Here is a 13,817-nt window from a genome sequence, read left to right on the forward strand (position 1 = left end):
CGCCTTGTCGCTACAAGATCTTGTAAAAAGTCCCTCTCCATATTTATTGTAGGCCCCTGCTTAGATAGTGGAAGAGTGTTACAAGGTTTCCTGGGAGCCTTGTCCAGACTGAAAAAGCCCAGCTCTCTCAGCCTTTCTCCATAGTAGAGGTGCTCCAGCCCTCTGATCATCTTAATGGCTCTCTTCTGGACTTGCTCGAGCAGGTCCATGTTTCTCTTGTGTTGGGGGCCCCAGAGCTGGACACAGTACTGCAGGTGGGGTCTCATGAGAGTGGAGTAGAGGGAGAGAATCACCTCCCTCGACCTGCTGGTCATGCACCTTTTGATGTAGCCCAGTATACAGTTGGCTTTCTGGGCTGCAGATGCATACTGCAAGCTCATGTTTTGTTTCTTCCACTTGGCCTTGTTGAACTCCATGAGGTTCTCACTGGCCCACCTATCTAGCCTGTCAAGATCCCTCTTGATGACATCCCTTCTCTCCAGCATGTTGACCGTACCACACAGCTTGGTGTTGTTGACAAACTTGCTAAGAGTGCCCTTAATCCCATGTGCTCTGTTAGTTACTAATCCAATGCTCAATCATAGCTGTGTTAGTTCCTATTTCAATATATATTAAACTGAATAAGCCCTAAACTACAGGAAAGGAGACTATTTGCGTAGATACCATATATATACCATCTATTTATATGCATGCATACATATACAGAGTTAAATGGAATCACAGAATAATTTGGGTTGGAAGGAACCTTCAAAGGTCATCTTGTCTAAACCCTCTGCAATAAGCAGGGACATCTTTGTCTTTGATCAGGTTGCCCAGAATCGCATCCAGCCTGGCTTGGAATGTTTTTCTATTTTTGTCCATTATTTACTCCGAAATGGTCACTTACATCTTACACCCCTTATTCCTTTTGCTGAAAATGACCTTTTATTCTGCCTGTAAATATGCTTGAGTCAAAATAAGAACTGAGCCTTTCAGTGAGGTGACTGGTAGCCTTCTCTTTTCTTGTAGAGCTGGTCTAATAGAAAAATAGGCACTACTTGATAACTGTGGGTCATCAGTGCATTTAAAAAAGGAAAAAAAGTGTTTCCATGCAGTATTTTAAATAGGTAAATGTTATTTCAGATTCTAGTGGTTCTTCCTAGTGCTGATTATCTTAAGTTTATTCTTCTTCTTTGGCTCTTCCAGCACTCTAATAAGGTGAATCCAAGATACTACAGTTTATAAGGATTTTAGGAGTTGTTCTTGGCTTTGGTTCGTACTGCAGTAAAATTACCTTTTAATTTGCTGCTTTCATTCTCTTGATTTTTTTTTTTTTTTTTGGTGAAGTCAGTGCTATTAAATTATTTTTTCCAAGCAATATTATAAAAATGGTTTGGTTTTTTTTTTTCTTTTAAAAATTACAAAAGCCACTTTCTAAGAGGTATTTAAGATTCCGTTCAGGATTTTATCCAAATTTGACAAATTAGAAGTTAATACTTTTTCTAACTTACTTGTGTACTTTGTTGGCTAAGCAACTTCTTAGAAAATCTATATTGAAAACATAGAATTGCCTTTTTTAATATTCATATTTCTTTCCTGTAGTTGAAATATATAGAAGATCATAATCAGAAAATTTTTTAGTGTTTTGTTTGCTTTACGTAAAGGTGCTAGTTTGTGGCTTTGTTCTTGGACTTTCATGCTATTAATCTTAAATATTCTCTAAAAGAGAACTTTCTGCTGTTTGAAGAAAAAACACTTTTCTTTCAGATCATGAAAAGTTAAAAGTGTAACACAGCTATACCTCACCAAGTCACTCCAGACTGGTGACACTGTGTCATGTATGGTTCAATGAGAAACTTTTACTGAATATAAAAAAAAGACCTTTTCCATTATTTATTTTCACTCCTAATGAAAACCTGTTTAAAGGCGAATGCCTCTTCTCACCCTTTCATTCTTCACTAAGGAAATTAGGAAATGACTTCATGTCTGAAGCATATGTGGTTTGTTATTAACACTTCTGGCAAGGATTATACAATAATTAAGGTGTTGGTTAGATCAGATTAAGGTACATTTCAGAATGCAGGCTGGCCTTTCTGTGTGGTAAGATAACAGTGGTGAAGAAGATATTATGGAACAAAAAGACACTGTTCTGAAAATGTTATGCTGCTTAAAAAAAATTGATTGTTCCATGAGAATTAGGGGCCTTTTGCAGCACTTGCTGAGTTGGAGATGCACTTGCCTGAACACATGCTTAGGCAAGTGGTGATGTCCAGCTACACAAAATAGGCAGGTTACCTGCCATCATCAGCCTGCCATGCTGCGCCTGCAACTGTAGATATTCCCCATGGCAAAAAGGTCAATCCATTTATTCAGGAAATACTTCTGATACCTACTTCCAGTTTCAGTTTGAGACATAGAGTATGGATTCACCAGAAGAGCTCCTCCTTTGGATGTACCTAGTTTGTATCTCTGATGTGTTTGCTCATGAGATGGGGCCAGCTTTCCTCCAAGGTGCACAGTAATAATGCAGTATGCACCAGGCACAAGCTGGAACACAGGAAACTCCTGCTAGATGCTTGGAAAACCATTTTCACCATAAGGGTGGTGAAATACGGGAACAGGTTGCCTAGGAGCTATGTGGAATCTACATCCTTGAAGATACTCAAAGCTCACCTGGTCAAGGCCCTGAGCAGCCTGCTCTGGCTGGATGTGCATTGGATAGGGATGCTTCAAAATGGCCTCCAGGGATCCTTCCAGTTTAATTTATCCTACCGTACTGAACTCTGCATGCAAGCTGCAGTTACTTAAATGTGTTGTATATTACATGTCAAGAAAGTCAGTGGTTTTAGTAAAGATACTTCTGTGTGGAAGATAAGGCAGCACAAATTAATTGTTTCATTGCACAGAATTCCTTTTTAGGCCACTTTTAGAGATAAGTGGCATAAAACCCTAGCGTGTTAACACAGTATGAGTAACCTCAGTAAAGAACGTCTTGAGTATTTGCTTTGTGTTCTCTTTAAAAGAACAATACTCTTCTTTGGCTAATCCACGCTCCAGTTGATTGAGTTAGATTTCTGCTGCCAGGAAAATTGAACACTGTTTTAGAAATGCCTGGGAATTCCTTGAGGCCTGTAACACGAGTTGCCATACAAAGTTCCCAGTGTGCTGTCCTCTAAACACACAGTCCTCTATGAAAAGAGTGCTCCAGCCATCCGGAATGATCAGAGTAACCCCGCATGTAAATGTGACCTTCTCCCTGCCTCACAGAGCCGCTGTGTCTGGATCTGACTGTCACTCACAGAAGCACTTTCTTTCACTTGATCAGGTCTTGAAAACAAGCAAGAAATTTGAAATTTCTGCTCCTTCTTCCCCATCTAAACTGTTTTACTCCTTCTGGCCCACCTTTAGATAACATCCTGTGAACTGGTCTATGGGAGAGTAGCTGCTGGTATGAGTTGAAATGTAAAGTGGCATTTATGCAAGAGCTGGAAATGCAGAGTGATCTAATTATGTGCAGATGTAACACACTTGATTTTTTTTTTCTTTTTTTTTTTTTTATTACTCTAATGGTTTTTATCTTATAAGACTCCTGGTAAATAATTTGATTTGTGTACTAGTCTGCAACGTACTCGTACCAAGTTAATAAAAATCTGAATTAAAAAGCTTTATATGTGTATAATTTCCAAACAGTTCATAATATGAATCATTAAATCATAAAGAATGGTGACTGGTAGTTAGGATTCTGAATACTCTGATGCTTAATTCAATTTATTATAAGTTTCCAGCTTGTTTGTTCGTTTCTTATAGCGCTTACAACCATCTTGATTTACTCCTTATTTTCTTTAATGGAACGAAGGTGTGGGCCTCTAAGCTGCATAGCTTTCTTAAATGGCATATTTAATATGATTTTGTTATCCGTGGCTAGTCAAATTGGCATACATCCTTAAAATAAAATGTAGTTCGTTATTGCTGCTGAGACTTTTCTCAACTATTTTTGGAAAGAGTGTATGTCCAGAGAGATGTTAATCAACTTATTTCATTATTGTTTCTTTGTTAATTCTTCAGAGAGTTAACACAGTGGGAGGCCAAAATTGCAAATACTATAGCTGCTTAAAATGCATTTATTCAATAATGTTTAAGTAACTCTGGTGGTAAATGGGTCACCCAGAAATACATTTCCCCCTGTTCCTTGATACTTTGTATATCAAAGCATTTGAAAAAAGAAGGCACAAGTTGCCTAAAAAGTAGCCCAGCATCTGTTATGACATGTTGGTTTCCTCTCTCTTTTTGTGAATTTCCACCTCCTCCTGTAAGTGATAAGCAGCATCTTTTCAGCATCTCAGTATTTTGTAAGAGATATAGATGGGTTTGTGTTGTATTCTGAATTATCTTATAGTTCTTGAAAGTTCCTGAGTCACTCACACTAGTAAGACAGTTGATCAGCAATGGAATTATTTTAAAAATCTGAAAAAAAAATTGAGTCAGTGAGAAAAAAAGAGATGAAAGTTTTTGAACAAAACAAAACCCATAGTGGCAATGTATTCCAGACTGATAATGTATTTCTTGGATACTACTTAGTTTGGAATTATGAGCACAGAGTATAAGCTAGGCTTTCACAATGAGGAGAGTAAAAACATTTCTGGACGTGAACAGTTAACAAGTTACCTGTAGAAATGAAAGGTCTGACTGCCTTCTGGTTGACAGAGATGAACAACGTCTTTCTGAAATCAACATGAGCTGCCTGTACTTGGTAGATTTCTTCCTGCAGCCTGTTTTGTGGCTCACTGTCCACTGATTAAAATCAGTGGGTTTCTTTTAGTGATATGATGGAATTTGAGTTAGGCTTTAAATGCTTATAGAAGACTGCACTGTGCATGTATACATAAATTAATGTATAAGGTTACCAAATGTTTCCAGAGTACAAATTTTACAAATAACGTCACACTTTTGACCAGTTAATTTGATTATGAAGGAGAAAAAACAATAATAAATAAAAATGTTACAGAAGTGTAATATGCAATCTATAAGAGGGCCCAAACGTAATATGTCACTTTCTGACACCAAATGCTTCTGTGTCATTTGAGGATAGGAGATACAATAATCCTCTACTGTCTCTTCTCACCAAGCACAAACAGAGGCTGATCCTGTTCAGAGGAGAAAGAATATAAGGATAACCTTGCAGAGTCTTACCATCCCTTTTTGAAACTGTTGATTTGAAACCTTAAAATTCCGCTGTTTTCCCTTTGTGCTTTCATCGATCAGGAGGAAAGAATAAAATTAATTATTATTATTTGGTTTTTAACCACTTGTGTCCCCAGAATGCCGTCTGATTTTTTGGGGGAAGGGGGAGTTATTAGTTCTTTGTAAGACTCAATAGGATTGAAGGGTTTTTTTAAGTATATTTTGCTCAGTGAAAGACTTAACCATGTTGACTTGAGTTTGAACAGACCACAATGTAAATGTCACAGTGATAACAGTAAAAAAATGAAAACTGTAATATTTTCTCATTAAATACGCAGCTGTTTCCAATGAAGCATATGGGGAATACAGTGTAAAAATAATAATATATTAAAAGAAGAAAAGAAGAAGTTAACAAATACTCAGTTCCTTCTCACTCTTTTTATCAAAGGGAATGAAATACTCAATACTTTTACTAGTAATACTCTGGTTCAGAGGCAGAGTGCTAAATTAAGTAGTTTAGTCCCCATGTCTACAAATGTTTTCACTGAGATTAAGGGCCTAACCAGACCAGACCAGAACCAGCAAACGTAAGATTTTTCTAATACAATGTGAAAGAATTTGAGGCTATATTTACCCTTTTTAAAGATGATGGAAATTTTCATTCTTTTTTTATAGATCAATAGATGGTAGTGTTTAATGTGAAGACAAGTTCCACATGTATAAATTACATTTTTTTTTTTTTTATTCTTTATTCTGTTTTAGAGCTGATGGTGTCATATATGGTTGTCGTGGTTTAAGCCCCAGCTGTAAAGGATATTTATTCAGTAAGCACTCCCGTGCTTATATGTTCACAGGTTTTTAAAAATCTTAATTTCAAAACTGTTTTTAACCTTTCAAACTTCCAGACTTTTTGGTTATCACTAATTGCAGTAACACTTTTGTATATCTCTATTAGTTACATAAATATTCCATCAAGTCTTTTACAGTATATAGGTTGGAGAGGGCCTGCTGTACATACCAAGGGCCCAACTAACTCTTCTTTCTTACATTCTTAAATTTCATGTAAGGTGATGTGGTATTGAGGTGCTGCAGTAATTTTATTATTTCTTCCTTTGGTTAAGTGATTAATTTTTCTAGGTTCATAGAGTGAAAAACAAATTAGTGTGCTTTGCTACTTTACTTTTTTAAGCATCTAGTTCATTCCAAAGTGAAAACTGGCCTATATTGATATGACCTTTTGAAAGATCTCATAGCAGTAGTATTGATCAGTGACACAAGTTTCAGAAATAATGCAGAGAAGCAGCCAGCATCTCAGCCGAAGTCCGTATAAATCTCATCTGTCTCTCTCAGTTGGAGTGATGCTGATGTTGCAATACTTACGTGCAATGGGGAAGAACCTGGCTGCTTTCATGTCTCTAATTTTAGTATGTGCATGGACCAGGACAATGAACAGTTTATAACATCTCTGTGCAGCAAAGTTAATAAATCCATTTTGTATGTGAACCTCTGTAAACCTTTCATCATCCATTAAAAATGTTGCTGTTGACAATAAGTGCCAGTACCAAGAAATACTGGAAGAAGACCTAGTACACTTATTACCTGTAACATTAAAGCCACTGTAATTATGAGTCTTTTGCCTGGCTTCTTTGTTAATTAAGAGTTTTAGTTGCTTCTAGTTCCAGGGAATTAGTTAAGCTTTTCATTACGCATATTGCTTTCCATAATCATTGGCTACTTTTGTACAGTAAGCTTACTGACATCATGGAAGTCAGTTAGGTCTTCCAAGGCAGAGCAGTGAAGTACATTTCTTTGTATGGGTTGGATTAAAAAAGGTTTCTGAAAGGTCCTGATAATGCTGTTCTGTGCCACATTTAAGCTTATTTTTCAAAAGGCAAAACTTGTCAGGTTTTCATTTACTGTCCTTAGAATGCTTAGTCACAAACTAAAATATTCTTAAGAACAAAACCTATAGGCAGAACCGTGCTTCCGTTCTAACAGCAATTGTTCCAAGCTTTGCAGGATCAGCTGGTTATGTATTTGTAGTTAGTAATAGTGATAATGATCAATATTTGAAGATATCACATTGTTCAAACTGGAATTCAGTGACTGTATAAAGGAAATGAGCACAAAAGATTGCTGTGATTCTGTTGGATCACTATAAGTCATTAATTAAGTTTTACTTATTATGTGTGCAATAGAAAGCACCCCTTACTTTCTTTGGCAGACTCCAAGTGGTTGCTGACATGCTGATGGGCAAGAATCAATATATTAAAACTAAAAGAAAGCAGAAAGAAAGGCTTTGTTCCCTCTTATTCTTCCAGTCTCAGATAGATTGATATACATAGTGCAGACATTCAATACATCTTGCAAAAATGTTTTCTTTGAACGTAATAAAGGTTTTGCAAGTTGCAACTTGGTTCTCTTAGAGCACAGCCAGAACAAATGTTGTGCATCCTTAATACTCCCTGGTGTGTTAGAGAGCCTAGAAGATGCAGTATGCTGTTTTATGGTCTCCCAGTATGTCATATCTGGATTCAGTCAGAAGTTAAAACTAAGTTTAGCAAATCAGTAGTCTTATCCATTCAGTGTTAGCTGCCAAGTCTATTGTGTTCTGAAGAAAAGCATAAGGAAATCCATTCTGGGTACGTAGAAGGGATTTGGTAGATCAGTAAAGACTGAAGGGCTTAATGCACAAGAGAAAAATTTGTGATAAGGCAGTTGTACTGTCTGAAGAATGTGGAGAAAATTGCACTGACCATCCCAACATCTTTGTTGAAATTACATGTGGCCATAATTTTGGTATTAGTAGTAGTAGCAGTGCTAATATTGATAATAAATGTAGTCTGAACTGCAGAAGTGTCAGTGTAGGTCAGAATTTTTCAAATGATTGAATGCCAAAGATTGCTTTGGATTGTCCATGACCAAAAATTCAAACTCAAAACTGGGTAATGTCAGGAAGAGATGTTTCATTATATAGGTCCTGGAATGAACTCCAAAAGCATTATCTTTTAATATAGAGAAGTTCAGACTAGATGATATTTTATATATTCATTATTCAATATTCAGTATTCTGATGTTAAATTGCAAAATTCTCATAAATAATGTAGTGATTATTTTTAACAACCTTGCTTCCAAACTGTGATCTTGAATTATTGCTACTATTGTAAGACGTGGAACTTTTACCTGACTACACTGTCCCTCCTCTAGAAGTAGCCTTCCAATATAGTTGCTAATTTTCTTTCTCAACATTGCTTTGGAAGAGTTAAGCAAATAGGGCACAAATTCAACAGCACTCTTCAGACAACTGACTGTCTTACCCTCCAGTCATCCAAACTCCTAATACTGACCTAGGTAGTGTAGTCTCCCTCATCTTGTGTATGTAAGAAATGCCATGCCTAGTAAGTGAAAGCACTGGTTGTCATTTTGCAGGTTGTAAAGTTGGTCTTGAAGAGTTAAATTGCTTATAAAGGTTTTAAAGCATTTGCTTAAATTTACTGTAAGCTTGTGCTTAAACCCATCCCTATGAAATAAATGACTTCGGAACATCTGTATAACCAGTTGCTGGGATTGAAGTATGCATGTTGATGTTTTTTTAATTGAAATGAATTTAAGGTTAATTACCGTGCAGATGTTCAAATTGGGAGGTTTGTCCTTGTTATAATTAGAGGTGTCTAAGCCAGGAATTGAATTTAGCTTTCCTACTAAGTTTTATTTGGGATCATTCTCTCTTTTAGAACAAAAGATTAAAAGTTCATAGTAACATTATTCTATATTTTTTTCCCCTCATCTTGTTTCTCAGTGTCTTGTGTTTGAAGATTCACCACTTGGAGTCAAAGGAGCCCTGGCAGGAGGAATGCAAGTAGTTATGATTCCAGATGAAAAATTAAATCCAGATCTTAAAAAAGAGGCAACACTACTGCTGAACTCCATGGAGGATTTCAAGCCAGAACTGTTTGGTTTACCAGCATATGATTAGTGCCTAATCTCTATGTACATGCACTTAACTGGACACTGGGAAAGTTGAATGAAATTTTGTTATGATTTTATGATTGTTTTGCATCTTTTCCTTTCTTCCTCAAAAACTAGAAAACAAAAGTTCTGCTAACAAGTCTTCCACACAGTACCTTTAAAAGTTGCCTGGAATGTTTATGATTTGTCCTCATGATAAATGCTAAATTAAAGCAGCGTTTTGTCTTGTGAAGTGAATCCAGCTTTGTTCTCTGTACATCACAATGTTTTCTGGGAATATTATGAAACTATTTAGACAATTTATTGTAATTGCATTGGAAGCTTCTTGTTCTGTTTCCACTTGAATGACTTACTGTTTAGATATTAACCAGAAATCTGTTCTGGGTTAGCTTTTATTCCATTACACTGTTTTTGATACAGTTATTGCTATCAACATGTTTATCAATTTCCTCATCCTGTACTTGTCCCTCTATTTCCCTTTGTATCATGTTGTCTTTATTTTTTCCCAGTTATTTGCAGGGATTTTGTTGTATTTTCTGTGTTTTCTTATTTTGTTTTCTTCTTTGGAGTTGAATGAAATGACCTCCAGAGGTCCTTCACAACTTCCATTATTCTGTAATTCTATTATTACCTTTTTTGGCGTGGTAATCACCTGCTATGAGCTATATGAGATCATGTGATCCTATGTTTTAACCAACCAAAATGCTTTGCATCTTCATTCTTTCATTTCGTTATATTCTTCTCATTTTTCATGTTGCCATGGAGCCATCCCTTTCATTCTTGTGAAATGAATCCATCTTGTCTCCCTGCATCAATTCTGATAAAGTTATGGCCTTAATCCGTTGTATCCAAATAGCTTTCTGCAGGCCGTCCTTACTTTTACATTCTTACCTCTTTCTTGAGCCTTTTTTTTTTCCAAGTTCCCTGCAGAGTTTTGCTTTCTACTTTAAAAATACAGAAATTGTAGTTTTGGTTTATTTAAATACTTACAATTTATTTTCCTGGCTATCATAATTTCCACAAAATGTTTATGTTGTCATCTGTCTCTCTTCTGTCTGTTTCTGGCATCTCATCAGGACAAGGGTAAGTGTCTCTTTAGAAAATACAAGACATGTAGACAGGTTTTAGTGAAACCCACAAGTACATGTACGACACTATGGAAGCAATGTCTTTTACTTTGTCTAAAGAAAGCTATATTACACAGGGTTCATGATTGTTTTATAAAATGAACGATTGTATTCAGCATTTAAAAAACTAAATTTCTAATTGAGTGTCCATAAGGTAGTCCAAAATCTTGGTAAAATATCAAACTCCATAAAGACAAGGAGTGTGAAATAAATAAGAGAATTTCCATGTATTATGGGAAGACTACTTTGGCCTCATTTTTTTTTTTTTTTTAATATCATCTGTTTATCTGTGATCTTTCTCACAAAAATCTTCTCTAGGTGTTTAACTGTGTTAAGCTTAAGGTTTTTCATCAAGAGCAAAGATTAATGAATTGTAGACCCTTCAGTATTTAGGTTGTGCCTCTTTACTTTATTTTTCCCTCCTGGATTTAAAAGAAACCCAAAATTTTACATCTTTTATGTAGACTGTTGCCTTTTTCTGTTACTGTAGTCTGTTCATACCTCAGAAAATTAAGAAAGTGTTATTCAGCATGATCAGTCAAATATGACCTAGATGACACCAGAAGATTTTTAATACACGTAGTGTAATGGTTTGCAGTTAAAGGCTTCTCATCTAGGGCTCTTAGAGCATTTTTTTTAAAAAAAGGATGATATTGTTTCAGTGTACGTATTGTGCCTATTACACTTTTTCTTTGGGCTCATGGATATCGCAGTCATTAGTGTTTGTACAGTGACAACAGCACATCCTATCAAATATGAATTCCATTGCTAGTCTTCCCAGACAAGATAACAGAAATATTGCTGTATAATTCCTCCTTTGACTTATGTTATGTAAAACAAAGTGTTACTGTAGAGCAGTAATTCTGAGCTTTCAAGTGTAAAACAGGTGCCTCTTGGGATCCCCTTCGTTCATAATTACTGAATTCCAACAGGGAAGTTACTAGGTAGAGCAAGCTTTAATAAGCTGTAATTAGTAACTTTGAAAAAGTTTTGCATATATATAATATAACTAGGGAGTTTTGCAAAAAATAAAAATTAAGCATGTCGCAGAGTTTATTTTGAAGGAACTATCATCAAAGTCTTGAGTTTTATTTTTAAAGGTGTAGAGACATTAATAAATGTCACTGACAAAATCAGAATTACTTCATCATGACCACAATGATGACATCAGCCTATCCTGCAATTCTAATTAAATAGCCTTCTCTTTTGCAGAGAATTAATAGTCAGAAAACTACCACTTCTATACTCAACAGCTAATCTATCCTATACAATTATTCTTCCATGCATTTAGTATCCCACCTGAAAGTTGCCAGAGAGATTATTGCCTCAAGCTGAAATCTGTGAACCTGAGCCATATGGTATAACCTTTAAGTAAAATTCCCTTCCATGTATTTTACTGCTTGCCATTAGCCAACTTCCTGGACCAACCTGTGCTGAACCTTTTGACAGTTATTAAAGTAGCTGTCAGTGTTGTGTTTAGGTTTTCTCTTGACTGAATGAAGAATCAAAAGAGTACACTAATTCTTCATCTATAGTAATCTTAAAAATTCTGTCATCTCCATTATATGTGAGGTGGATATTCATGTCAGCAGTAGGTGACTGTAGCCTGCCTGATTAACCATATACCAAATACCAACATATGTTTGTATATATTTCTTTACTGACTTTTTGGTTAGATTTGTAGCTCTGTAGCTCAATCATCTCAACAACATCTGTTCAGAAAAGGAAAAAAAAAAAAAAAGGATTAAAAACTTGGATCCCTTCCCTTACTTCCATCTGCTGCTTTCCAGATGAAGTCCTGTTTTGATTGAAGTACAAAAAGCCTTACCAGATCCTGGCAACACGTCATGAGGACATGTGACCAATCAGAACATTTATATGCTCCGTCTGTGTTTGTATGAAGAGGACTGTTAAAAACTAATCCAAAAACTCCATCGTCTAACTCAGCAAACAGACTTCAATCCCAACAAATGCTTAAGTGCATGCTTAATTCATTTTTATTAAACATAGAAAGTAAGCAACAGCTTAGTTATATATATATTTTATATATATATTTATTTATATATATATATATTATTTTATATATATATTTGTCTTAATATAGAGCATGTGTTTTAGGCATATCCCGAGAAGTTCAGCCTCCACAAATAAAGGCAGAAATTCATGACCGAGTTTTTACCATTGGAAAATAGAATAAGTGCAGCAAGATGGAGCTAAATTCAGCCATGAAGAGAGAGAGAGAGAGAGAGAAAAAGGCAAATTAATGATGTCTAAAGTGTTGCACTGGAACTTGAACTCCTTTCTGCCTCACAAGTGAATTGTGTTACACATTTTACTGGACCTCCAACGAAATTAATCTTGGTAGAAGTTCCAGGTTGCAGAGATACACATAAACAAGAGTTTCATTGAATATAGTCAGGTCAAAATTCATTAGAACTGGATTAATTTCAAAATGCAGTCTGAAATCTGTGAAGCTTGTCATTTGCCTTCTACAAATAAAGATCAAAAAAAGCCGAGATGTTCATTCCTTGTTCAGATTAGATTTCCTTCTAAAGAATGATATAGTTCAACTGTAGAAACCTCTATCCAGAATCAATGCATGTTCCATATATTCCAAAAAATCTCTTCAGCAGAAGCCAAACTAGATAAAATTTGCAAGAAACTTCACATTAAGAAAAAATGAAAGTATTTCCCACAGCATTAAAATTAATCCATATAGAATTATAGAATCATAGAATAGTTAGGGTTGGAAAGGACCTTAAGATCATCTAGTTCCAACCCCCCTGCCATGGGCAGGGACACCTCCCACTAAACCATGCCACCCAAGGCTCTGTCCAGCCTGGCACTGAACACCGCCAGGGATGGAGCATTCACAGCTTCCCTGGGCAACCCATTCCAGTGCCTCATCACCCTTACAGTAAAGAACTTCTTCCTTATATCCAGTTTTAACTTCCCCTGCTTAAGTTTTAACCTGTTAACAGTTGTCCTATCACTACAGTCCCTAGTGAAGAGTCTCTCCCCAGCATCCTTGTAGGCCCCCTTCAGATACTGGAAGGCTGCTATGAGGTCTCCATGCAGCTTCTTCCATGGAGAAGACTCCAGGCTGAACAGCTCCAACGTTCTCAGCCTGTCTCCATACAGGAGGTGCTCCAGTCCCCTGATCATCCTCGTGGCCCTCCTCTGGACTTGTTCCAACAGTTCCATGTCCTTTTTATGTTGAGGACACCAGAACTGCACACAATACTCCAAGTGAGGTCTCATGAGAGCAGAGTAGAGGGGCAGGATCACCTCCTTCAACCTGCTGGTCACACTCCTCTTGATGCAGCCCAGGATACGGTTGGCTTTCTGGGCTGCCAGCGCACACTGAAGCCGGCTCATGTTCATTTTCTCATCGACCAACACCCCCAAGTCCTTCTCTGCAGGGCTGCTCTGAATCTCTTCTCTGCCCAACCTGTAGCTGTGAATGGGATTGCTCCGACCGAGGTGTAGGGCCTTGCATTTGGCATGGTTAAACTTCATGAGGTTGGCATCAGCCCACCTCACAAGCGTGTCAAGGTCCCT

General features: G+C 36.6%; 1 protein-coding gene across 1 annotated transcript in view; it reads left to right on the forward strand.

The window, feature by feature from the left end:
• Nucleotides 1–10,905, forward strand: part of PUDP (pseudouridine 5'-phosphatase) — a 76,274-nt gene extending 65,369 nt beyond the window's left edge. The window contains exon 4 of the mRNA XM_080613050.1: nt 8,960–10,905. Within this exon, the coding sequence (XP_080469176.1) occupies nt 8,960–9,136 (177 nt within the window). The 3' untranslated portion in view covers nt 9,137–10,905. The remainder of the gene's footprint in view (nt 1–8,959) is intronic.
• The last annotated feature ends 2,912 nt before the right edge of the window (nt 10,906–13,817 follow it).

Source organism: Psittacula echo (genome assembly GCF_963264785.1).
Source record: "Psittacula echo genome assembly, chromosome: 3".
Lineage (NCBI taxonomy): Eukaryota > Metazoa > Chordata > Aves > Psittaciformes > Psittacidae > Psittacula > Psittacula echo.